The sequence below is a fragment of the Danio rerio genome, chromosome 12 (genome assembly GCF_052040795.2).
Source record: "Danio rerio strain M-AB ecotype USA chromosome 12, GRCz13ab, whole genome shotgun sequence".
In the NCBI taxonomy this organism is placed as follows: Eukaryota; Metazoa; Chordata; class Actinopteri; order Cypriniformes; family Danionidae; genus Danio; species Danio rerio.
In genome coordinates this window covers 51,715,001-51,727,359 of record NC_141032.1, presented here as the reverse complement: position 1 = coordinate 51,727,359, position 12,359 = coordinate 51,715,001, and the positions used below count along the sequence as shown (strand labels likewise).

Below are 12,359 nucleotides of genomic sequence, written 5' to 3'. Positions count from 1 at the left end.
AGTAACTCAAATAAGCACTCGTTACAACCGAGCTCTGCAGAAGAGCATCTCTGAACACACAACACGGCCAACCTTGAGGCGGATGGGCTACAGCAGCAGAAGAGCACACCGGGTGCCGCTCCTGTCAGCTAAGAACAGGAAACTGAGGCTACAATTCACACAGACTCACCAAAACTGGACAATAGAAGATTGGAGAAACGTTGCTGCTCTGATGAGTCTCCATTTCTGCTGACACATTCGGATGCTCGGCTCACAATTTGGCCTCAACAACATGAAAGCATGGATCATCCTGCCTTGTATCAGCGGTTCAGGCTGGTGGTGGTGGTGTAATGGTGTGGGGGAGATTTTCTTTGGGTCTATTAGTACCAATTGAGCATCAACGCCACAGCCTACCTGAGTATTGCTGCTGACCATGTCCATCCCTTTATGAGCACAGTGTCTCCATCTTCTGATGGCTACTTCCAGCAGGATAACGCAGCATGTCATAAAGCTCAATCATCTCAGACTGGTGTCTTGAACATGACGATGAGTTCACTGTACTCAAATGGCCTCCACAGTCACCAGAGCTCAATCCAATAGAGCAGCTTTGGGATGTGGTGGAACGGGAGATTGGCATCATGGATGTGCAGCCGACAAATCTGCAGCAACTGTGTGATGCTATCATGACAATATGGAGCAAAATCTCTGAGGAATATTTACAGTAGCTTGTTGAATCTACAACACCAAGGATTAAGACAGATCTGAAGACAAAAGGGGTCCGGTACTAGAGAGATGTACCTAATAAAGTGGCCAGTGAGTGTTTGTTGTTTATTTTATGTTATGTTATGTTATGTGAGCAATTTCAGCGTTATGGACGTGACATTTGCAATGAAAACTTAAAAACAACATAATATGTCAGGGAAAATATTAAATAAAATTAAGAAACATAAATGAAATTTTGTAGTGTAAGTTTGTATTGTTGAAATATATTGTTTCCATTTAAATGTATTATCTTTCTATTCCTAAAGATGGTGACTAAACTCTTATTTTAAAGAATAACCTTATAATTAAACTAATTTCTTTAAACGCACCAAAATATTTTCTAAATTAGTTTTCAGAATGGGCTGTACTCATTATTATGTAATAATATTATTGTTATGTATAATATATGTTAACAGTATATTGATGCATCTGTTGAAACTTTCTAAAATAAGCAAACAGTTTGAGTTAAGGGAGCAGAATAAAATGCAGGGGGGTGCAAACTTATTCCCGTGAGTGTGTATTGCGTGTTTGACCTGTCTGAGCGCCTCCATCTCCTCGCCGGCGACTCTCCTCTCGCTGGAGGTGTTTTTGAGCTTGTGTTCTGCCGCCTCCAGGCCGCTCTGCAGCTTCTCCAGCTCTTTAATGACCTGATCTCTCTCGCTCATGATCAGCCGGTACTCGCTCAGCACCGAGTCCCGCTCCTCCTTCAGCTTCTCAGCGTCCTTCACCGCCTTCAGCTGCAGGGTTTTACAGCGCGTGTTCTCCATCTGCAGACGCTCTGTCTCTCTCTGTAGATCCTCGTTGTGGACCGACAGCTTATTCAGCTCCTGCTGAACACTCTCAAACCTGCAGAACAACAAATGAGGAGCTCAAATAAATTCAGTTCAAGTTTATATAGCACAAGAGTTATTGCTCCAAAGCAGCTTGAATTTGTTTATTAATACAGTGTCGTATTGCACAACAATATCATTACTGTGACAGTTTAATTCAAGCATTCATAAATAGCATGCTTCCAAACACTGTAGTAATTACTATAGTTAGTATTTCTGCATGTAGCGTAATAACTTATGCAGTAAGACAGGAAAATACACTTCAGTGCAGGAAAAACTCAGAAGGCAAAATAAATGTTTTGCTAATAAACAAAGCCATAAAATAAGCATGTTCTCTAAAAAATCAGTGTGGGCCTTCATAAAATGTTTGGAGAAGAAGGTAGGCCTTGAAGTGAAAGTTTGAGAACCCGTGGGATGCTGTATCTCAGTGGTTCTCAAACTGTGGTACGTGTACCACTAGTGGTACGCAGGCTTCCTTCTAGTGGTACCCGGAGGAATGAAATATGTCATGTACATGCTACACACAATAAAAAAAATTATCAAAAATTATCTATATAATATGCCAAATATAACATATAGCCTTTATTTCTGAGGTAATCTACCACATTTTTTAACTGTGCAGAGGTGTAGCTGCTTTACTGGGCCTACTGCGCTATTGTATTTCAATACAGCTCATTTTGGTGGTACTTGGAGAAACCCTTTTTTTTCTGAGGTGGTACTTGAGGAAAAAAGTTTGAGAACCACTGCTGCATCTAATGGCTCTGAATAATGTTTAAATCATTTCCACCACTAGAGGGCAGACCAGAGCATACACAACTGGTTAAAAAAATGTAAATAAATGGAAACCCATTCCAAGATATTAGTAATATTGAATATTAGTAATTCATGCTCTTTCTCTGTCTTTATAAACTATACTGATTGATTGTCGTGTCGAGTTGTCAATGTCAACTATGCACATAAAATGTCATAATGTGCACTTAATGAAAGTTATTATAAGCATGCATAAAATCTCAGTCACGTTCATTACATGTCATGTCATAATTATAAAGCTTCTATAACCAGTCTTATGATCACCCCTTCAAGTAAAGTGTTACCCGTTTTTTACTTTAGCTTTAATCGCACCACAGGTTGATTTGAGCTGCTGTTTCTGTGATTTCTCCTGCAGGTGATGAGGGAGAACGGCTCCTCTGACCTGCTGAATAAACTCTGAATAAGTGTGTATTTTACCTGGTATTTTCTCTGAATACTGAAATTTCCGTACTGTGGCAACCCTAAATCAAACCAGCCCAGGCGGCAGTGGAGGATGGGAAATCTAAATCTAAAGTATGCATGTGATGATGTGCTGCTGACCTGTGCATGGATCCGCTGTACTGCTGCTGGAAGTGCAGCGCTGCATCTCTCTGCTTCTGCAGCCGCCGCTTCTCCTCCTCCAGCTGCTCCAACCGGCTCACGTCAGCGTTATGCAGCGCCGTCTGCTCATTATAGCGCTTCCGCAGAGCCTCGTACTCCTTCTTCAGAGCCTCCAGCTTATTTAAAGTGCTGTCGTAGAGTTTATTCAGCAGGTCAGAGGAGCCGTTCTCCCTCATCACCTGCAGGAGAAATCACAGAAACAGCAGCTCAAATCAACCTGTGGTGCGATTACCAAAACCATCGAGACTACTAGACTAAAGCCGCAAGTTCTGTCCTTACAAACATATCAGACTGCATCGCAAACTTGTACGCTACTCCTCTAGAGCTGGAGTTATGGGCACAGTTCCTGGCTGTGTTGCTCTTGAGACACACTGAGATGTGCAGCAGCGTGTCTATTATAAGCTGATCATATATTAATAATGTTATTATGATGTGTGACGATGATGACCTGCTGCTGCTGCATGCGCAGGTCCTGCAGCTCACGCTGGTCACTGTCGTGTGTGTGCCGCAGCTCGTCACAGGTCTGCTGCATGTGTGTGTGCTGCTGCAGGAGCTGTGTGTATTTCTGCTTCACCGCCTCCGTCTCGTCCCGCAGCTGCGTCTGCTCGCCAACCACACGTGCATGAAGAGTGCTGAAACACACACACACACACACACACACACACACACACACACACACACACACACACAAACAAACAAATAAATACAGAGGTCTCACTGCTTGTAATATGCATCTCTCTCACACACACACGCACACTCACAGCATACACAGACACACACTCATGCAGACACAGATATACACAAAAATAACACACACACACACAAACACAGAGACAGACAGACACACACACAGATACATGCACACACAGACAAACAGACGCAGAGACACACACTCATGCAGACACATGCGCACACTCAGGAGATAAACACACCGATACACACACGCACAGTGACACACACTGCAGACAGAGACAAACACACACAAATACATGCACGCACATACACACACACACACACTAAGACACACAAATGCATGCACACACACGCACACACTCACGCAAACAGACGCACACACACACACGCGTACTTACACAGACACGAACACACACTGCACACAGAGACACACACGCACAGATACAGTCGCACACACTGCAGACATAGACAAACACACATGCACACTCACGCAGACACAAAAACACACACAGATACACGCGCACATACACACTCCAGACACAAACACACACACAGAGGCACACACACACACACATAGATACACACACAGATACATGCACATACAGACACACGCTCACACACATGCTGACACAAACAAACACACACAGCGACACATGCATGCAAACAGACACAAACATCCGCTCTCACACACATACACACAAAAACACACACATTCTCTCTCACACACACACTCACTGATAGTAATCTGCGTCTCTGGCGGCCTCTTCGCATCTCTTCAGGGTTTTGTTGTGCTGGTTCTGCAGACTCTGCAGGTCCGTCATGGCCTTCATGCACTGCAGCTTCATGTGTTCATAATCATGACCCGGCTTCACACTCGGCCTAAACACACACACACACAATCTCAACACACACATTCAGAGTTTCTGCAGATTTCACCAAGTCAAACTGAAGACTTTAAGACCCTTTTAAGACCATTATGGATAACATCTCAGACTTAAAGGTTCAGGACATCCCGGAGAACTTTTTTTTTTTTTATATTAACAGATGTGTGTGTGTTGAGCATCAGTTAAGACAATGTTAGCACCTGTCAGCTTTAATTGTGGGGAAAACTGGATAATTTTGAGCTTTTGTCAGCTAATTTCAGCTTCCGGGTTTAAAATGATTTTTGGGGAGGGATCAAAAACGGCGACGTAGCGCAGAACTGCAAGTGCAATGATGACGCGTCAGTTTCTCATTATTATTCATAGCGGAGTTTTCTTATCCTATGAGAAGAGCCGGCTGCTTAATTATTCATCAGACCTGCCAGACCTGAGCTGAGAGACACGGAAACCACGGCACAGTATTTAGCCGTTCATGAAGGCTCATATGCGTTTGTTTCCATCATTCACGGGGTTTGTTGCATGTTTTCCCCCGCGATCTTGTCAGGGCCGATCATACAGCAAAGCTGTGTGTGTGCTGCTAGCATTTTTGTCGGGAGAGCAGCACGAGAATTAGAGAATGGCGGACGCTGTCTTTTATCAGGAGTTCATTCACATTCAGACACATCGCCGTGCTGCTGTGTTTGCCTAAATCCTCCAGATTACCAGCAGGGCTAATGGTTAAAATAGACGGGTCAGGAGACCTGCTGCACTGAGTCTGCTGGATACGGGGATTGAGGGAGAATCCTCATTTATAGTGTTTACATGAACACACTTATCTTTATAATGATATAAATTGTGGTTATGTGTATATGAAATTATGAATAACAAATGTAGCAGGGCATTAAATCACTGTTCAGTTCTTTGCATTTTAACTTTGTGAACAATAAACTCATGCGTCTCCTCACGGTTTGTCTCATTTTGTGAGCTGACTGACTACAACGGTTGTTTGCTCACGTTCTCCCCTGCTGGCCACGCCCACTCCTGCCCGATGCTCGCGGAGCTCCGCCCATTAATCATGCATCTTTTGAAAAAATTCTGAAGTAGACTTTAACCAAAAGTGGGGGGTGTCATGGCCCTTTAAACAGGTTTGAAAAAGAAAGAGGCCTAAAATGAAGTTTCTAAAATGTAATAAATAAAGATAAAGATTTAGGGATGGGTGTGGTTAAGGTTTTAGCGGTATTACTACTTTTTTTATCGATACCCCTTATCGGTTCAGTACTTTAGCGGTTCTCTTATCGGTACTTTTTGTAGTGTTTTTTTTTTTTTTTTTTTTTAATTAATAACACTATTTTATTATTACATTTCCAATGTAAAATAAAACAAAGCCAATAATTGTAAAATAAACAGTGTTTTGAAGGAAAATGACTCTGTTTTTAACCTTTCTTCTGGAGATAAATTAACATGTCTGCCTTTTCAGACAGAAGTCAGGATCTTTCTTGGTTAGTTGTGCTCCTGCAGATGGAAATACCCTTTTTGATTAGCAAAATGCAGCTAGATGAGATCATGCAGATGATTTTTTATTAAAGCATTCACATAAATGAGTTAACAGTGTGTTGGGAGTAACTGTGTTTTAATAGTTTTGGAGCATCTTGCAATGTAAAAATAAGCTTTCTTAAGAAGCATAGTTTATTATGAGGCTATTCATTGGCTATATTTGTAAATACAGCTGATGAAAAAGTGCTTATAAGATTTATTTAGGCTACTGCAGAAATAGATGCTGTTTTCATTGTAACCGAATGCGTGTGTTTATTTAACTATTAATGTTAGACTAATTTAGGTGATTGACTGCTGGCATAACCATGTGGATGATGTAACATTACCGGTAGTAGCGAGGCCAGAGGTGGGAAAACTACGGCCCGCTGAACACTTTCATCCAGCCTGCGAGAGAGTTTTTAAAATGCTGCTTCTGAGTAACAGTTTGGTTCATAATTAGTAAATAATAATGCAATACAAGTGAACGCCATTTGATGGCAGTATTTGCACATTTTACATTTGCACATATTCATTGCACTGATTTACTCATCATAACTGTATCTGCACATGGACATCTGTGATTATGTACACACCCACTGCACTTATACATTTGTAATCATCTTTATTTATCTGCACACTACTGATTATCAATAGCAACCTGTACATATATTCATTTATTGTACATATATTCATCTATTTTAAATATCTGTTCATAGCTAATACAACCTGTATATAATGTTCAAAGTTCATCCAGGTGTAAATATCACCATAGTTTTTTTATAACTGATACCTGTATCCTGCACTTGCTGCTGTTGCACTGCTGGTTTGACCTAAACTGCATTTCGTTGCATTGTACTTGTACATGTGTAATGACAATAAAGTTGAATCTAATCTAATCTATTGTATGCCGTCCAGTTAGTGCAATCAGAAGAATTAGAACACACTCTTGGATATTAAAATGCACTCGACCGTTAATGACTGAAAATGAGTCAGGCAAACAGAAAAATAGACTCTGAATGTGGCGTGTTTAAGAAAGAATGGACAACAAAACAGAAAGCGGTGTGTCTAATATGCCAAGAAAGTATTGCAGTTTTTAAAGACTAAGGGGCTGATCACACCGACCGCACATGTACGTTCCAAACACGCGAGGTGCACTACACTGCCCTTTTTGTCGACAGGAAGAAAAAGGAGCGCGGTGTGCTTTCGTATGTCGTTAGACGATGACTCAATCAGCTGGGGATTTTGCAAGAGTGTTGCTGTTGATTTTAATATCACTTTATTTAATATACATTTTCAGGCTCATTGTTCACATTAACGCACTCATAGTAACATGACCTGGAATAACAAAGACGAAGACTCTTCTTCAGTTTTATGTCATAGTTTTATAATGATTGATATGAGCATATTAATACAAGCTCAAATGAGATTGTTGTGAATTTGACTCAAGTTATATCATAACTGCAGGTTAAATGTCTTAATTTTTGTCATAGAATATATTTTGCATGCATATATCCACTTTAAAAAGTTCTTTTATCAAAGATTTGTGGTTTCACCAAGCTTTATGATGACTGATCTGTATATTCTAAAAGCAGTGCACATTAGATTAGTGTACATTTGACTAAATTGTAAACTTGTAGAGTTATTTTTAATGTGTTAATATGAGATTTTTTCTATCAGACAATATCTTTTCTATCCTCCCCTGTAAAGATTATTACTATATATTATAAGGGATTATTTTATAGTTTTATGATGATTGATAAGTAAATATAATGAGCAGTGCAAATTAATTTGACTTGTAAATTTGACTCAGTAATAACTTCTAAAAAATCAGCTTTGTGAAATTACAAAATCCGATATTACATGTTCTATGCAGTTCGCCACTTATAAATAAAAGCTTTTTCTTGAAGATTTTGACATGTGGCCCTTCACTTGGTTTGCAAAGCTTGATGTGGCCCTCGAGTCTAAAAAGTTTGCCCACCACTGAGCTAGGCAGTCAAAGACTTTCCATCGTCTTTCTGCAGTTAATGCACTTTTGAAAGACACTTTACTGAGTCAGATCGCTTGCGTTTCCACTTATACAAGAAATCAGCTTGTTGTGTTTATTGCAACAGGCATTGTTGCTGTCCACTCAAGAAATACAACCCATTTGGTTCAATGTATGTGCTGAGTACGTGCACACAGCCGAGAACTGTGAAGGCTTTTATACTTGACGTGCTCACCGGAAACACGAGCATTTCTCATGTGAGATTGCCAACTGTGCAGACGAATATCAAATATTGCAAATCAGAAAAGCTCGGTCAGTTAATTATGCTGCTGTAAGTAATGTACATTCAACAATAATTCTCCAGTACCGATAACAGAACCGTTCACATCAGAGCTTATCCATACTTCGGTCTTTTACAGTTTAGGTAGCCTTCCTTAGTAAGACTTTAGGACCCCACGGACAACCTGCCTATAAAACTATGAGCTCTGATTTATTTAGACAGATCTGTCGGCGTTCAGGTGAAGAAACACAAAAACTGCAAAAAGCCTCTTGTATGAAATATTAATGAAAGTAAAGATTGTTTATTTATGCGTATAAAGCAGTCTGCCTGTCAGGGTTACAGCACTTTAAAACACTGAACCGAACACAATGAAGAGCTGAGATGTGTCGCCACAGCTACAACATGACATTATTTACATGCTTTTATACTATTTTAATTCAGTCATTCATTCATTTTCCTTCAGCTTAATCTCTATTTCAGAGGTCGCCACAGCCAGTACTGGGAAACACCCATACACACTCGTTTGCACACACATTTATACACTACGGCCAGTGTAGTTGATCAGTTCCCCTATAGCGCATGTGTTTGGACTGTGGGGGAAACCGGAGCACCCGGAGGAAACCCACGCCAACACGGGGAGAACATGCAAACACCAACTGACCCAGCCCAGACTCCAACCAGCGACCTTCTTGCTGTGAGGCCACATTGCTGACCACTGAGCCTCTGTGAGGCCCTCTATTTGATTTTATTTTATTTTATTTTTTTTTAAGTTTAATTTTTAGTTTAATTCAAAACAGCATATTTAGTGCAACGAAAAGCCTTCTCTGCTTGTGAAAGTGAAAATGAAAGTGTGGGCCGGACAGTCGCAGGTGATCTAGTGGCATAAATCTACATTTATAGGCTCTATTACCAAAAGGATGGTATTTTTAAGGTAATGACTTCGTTAAATAGGACGACAGACGATCAATAATGACAATGTGTATGATAATGCTCTGAATGACAGCTATGGTAATCCCAGTAGTTATAGAATTCGGGTAGCTTTAGTGTTAATGGTGCAGTGTGTAAGTTTGACACCCAGTGGTTAAACTAGGTATTACACTCCTGGTTTAAAACACACGCAAAAGCAGGTTGCCAGATTGACAAGACCAACAGGACCATGACTTCCTTATTTAATGATATTATGAGCGGTAAAATCATTAGATGTTGAGGGGGGCCTCACAATATTTTCCAGGGAAAAAGGGGGTCTCAGACAAAAAAAGGTTGGGACCCACTGCATTAGATTATAAAGCTCAACACTGTGCTGGAGTGCAGTGAGTGCACTATTCTGTGCTTCTGAATGGCTGTACTTACATTTCTGTCCTGTATCTGCTGCAAACAGCCAAACTGCTCATCACTGCGTATCTCATGTTGTAACCTGCTCACCTGATGTTTACACTCATAATATTTACATTATTTGCTAATTAATAACCTCATGTGGAACTCTGAATCTGCGTCTCATTTCTGACTCTGCTACTGTCCACCAGAGGTCGCATTTCGGTCACGGACGCATGCATTGAGAGCCTTCCTGAATGAATGAATGAATGATATACGCTGTTTTCCACCATCTGGCAACCCGGGGTGCTGAAATATAATTGGCTAAACTGACAGTGGGCGGGTTAAATGACCTAAAAAAATAAAAATAAAAAAAAAAGAGATTTTCCGGCACGTAACATGCATTAACAGCAGAAGTTCTGACTTCGGTATTGTGTTTTAGATGCACAAGAATGTTCACCGAGCATGTTTCTAAATATCTGCACACATATGGTGCTGTGTATATGCTTTACACTGACATAGAGCACCTTTATAATGTGACAAACATGCAGAAAATTAAGAAATCAGTAAGGGGCAAACACTTTTTCACACTCCTGTATGTGACTGTGTGTGAGGGGTACACTGAGTGTCCCGTGTGCACCGGACTTTAAGTGTGAATGCGTGTGCTCACCGTCTGGCGTCTGCGGCAGCTGCAGTGTTTTCATCAAATGTGCTGCCAGGTAAAGAGAGCGCCAGGCGGATGCGCAAGTCATCGCGCTCACGGGTCACCTGTCTGAGCTGAGACAACAGCGGCTCCAGCTTCTCACTTAACACCTGCTTCTCCAGGTGTGCAGGAGGGGAGGATGCTGAAACACACACACACACACACACACACACACACTAACAAATGAACGCAGAAAAATGAACGTGCACACATGCATGCACAAACAAATGCACACCTCACACACACACACATAAGTGAATGAAACAGCACTGTTCCCCATGTTCATGCACATTAAAATCAGGACAAAATGATCATATGACAATAGAAGTCTCTTCATATCATGATAACAACATAGCTTAGAAAGAGGTATATTTACCTAGTAATTTCATCCTTAAATATTTATTTAAATGACTTTTCTAATTACTTAGTCTGAAAGTTACTTAACTCAAGAGGTGAATCAAGTACCTGACTTAATAATACTTTAAATCTATATTTTAAAATCCATATTAATCTCAACTCACAGAACATATACTTTAAACTCTTCATTCATTCATTGTCCTTCGGCTTAGTCCCTTATTTAACAGGTGTCACCACAGAGCAATGAACCACCAACTATTCCAGCATGTGATTTCACATGTAAACTCTTATTTTAATGAATAGAGCCATTATATATAATACACCAGTTTTGTTTAAATGCTGTAAATATATTGTCTATATTCAGTGGGATATTAAGATCTATAATGCCTGGAAAGGATTATATAAATATAGTGAGTTTATATATTAGATTTTTCTCAGTAAAGGTTAGATAAGGTTGGAAAGCGTCTGCTTTCAGTGCGAGAGTTCGCTCTGGTGTTCATACAGATGTTCTGAATAAACAATGAGTTTATCTGGGCCACTGACGCGCCGTCTCATCCTCACACCACAGAAAACAACAAGTCTGAGTTCACAAGACAACACAAAGAGTTTGAAATTAATTGTATAATTAATTATAATATTAATCCTTAAATATTCACACTACCTGTCAAGTTTTGTCTCCTAAGATTGAGGAGCACAGATACTAACTGTTCTTCTAGTTGATGATTTGGTGTCAGAAGTGTCTCTATGAAAGGTGAAGGCCTCTAGATTTTGCTGATTTGAGCTCAATAAATCTGATCATGTCTTGATGTTGACTGATTTGATGAGGACAGTGCGCTCTGACTCTGCTCAGACTAAAGTGTCATCACTGAACAGAAATAATGTCCAGTATAGAATATAAAGTCCTGCTGCAGTGGAGACAGAATGAAGATTGTGTCTGACTCCATCATGAGCTTGGAGGACTGCATCCATACATCTCTGACATGACTCACATCACTGATTAATAAAGTCATCTGGAATGAAGAAGAAAGCTTCAGCAGGATCCCAGAGTTCATCAAGAGTCTTTGTGTTCATCTTCAACACCTCCTCCTTCATCAGCTCAATAATGTTGATGTCTGGTGACTGGGCTGGCCAATCCTGGAGCAGCTTGACCTTCAGGAGCTTTGATGTGGAGGCTGAAGTATGAGCAGGAGCGCTATCCTGCTGGAGAATTGTCCCTCTCCTGTGGTTTGTAATGTAATGGGCAGCACAGATGTCTTGATACCTCAGGCTGTTGATGTTGCAGATCTCTCACACACCCCACACTGAATGAACCCCAAACCATGATGTCTCCTTCACCAAACTTGACTGATTTCAGTCAGAATCTTGGTCCATGCTGGTTCCAGTAGGTCTTCTGCAGTATTGGTGATGATTGATGCAGATCAGCAGATGATCCAGCAGAGAAATCCACCTTCTGACACTTTCACACATCATCAACTAGAAGACCAGATACTATCTGCTGCTCTCACAGCCGAGATCCAACACAAGACTTCTGTCAGGGAGTGTGTGTTCATTACAGACGAAAAAAAAATGCAAATAAACTGAGTGATGAACTCACCGACGCTGCTGAGAGAACTGCTGCTCTCAGAGTCTGACGGCATCGCAGACAAAACACTGCAGG

General features: G+C 40.7%; 1 protein-coding gene across 8 annotated transcripts in view; it reads right to left on the bottom strand.

Moving 5' to 3' along the window:
* dlg5b.1 (discs, large homolog 5b (Drosophila), tandem duplicate 1) overlaps nt 1–12,359 on the bottom strand; it is a 48,893-nt gene that overhangs the window by 30,572 nt on the left and 5,962 nt on the right. For all 8 annotated transcript variants that reach the window (XR_015504786.1, XR_015504787.1, XR_015504788.1 and 5 more), the window contains exons 2-7: nt 12,297–12,359; nt 10,313–10,487; nt 4,410–4,553; nt 3,430–3,613; nt 2,922–3,160; nt 1,275–1,587 (exon numbers count right to left, since the gene is read on the bottom strand). The exon at nt 12,297–12,359 is cut by the window's right edge and continues 6 nt beyond it. Coding sequence is in view for 4 of the 8 variants with exons in the window: in XM_087277129.1 (XP_087133255.1) it covers nt 1,275–1,587; nt 2,922–3,160; nt 3,430–3,613; nt 4,410–4,553; nt 10,313–10,487; nt 12,297–12,359 (1,118 nt within the window). In the remaining 4 variants the exon portion in view is untranslated. The remainder of the gene's footprint in view (nt 1–1,274; nt 1,588–2,921; nt 3,161–3,429; nt 3,614–4,409; nt 4,554–10,312; nt 10,488–12,296) is intronic.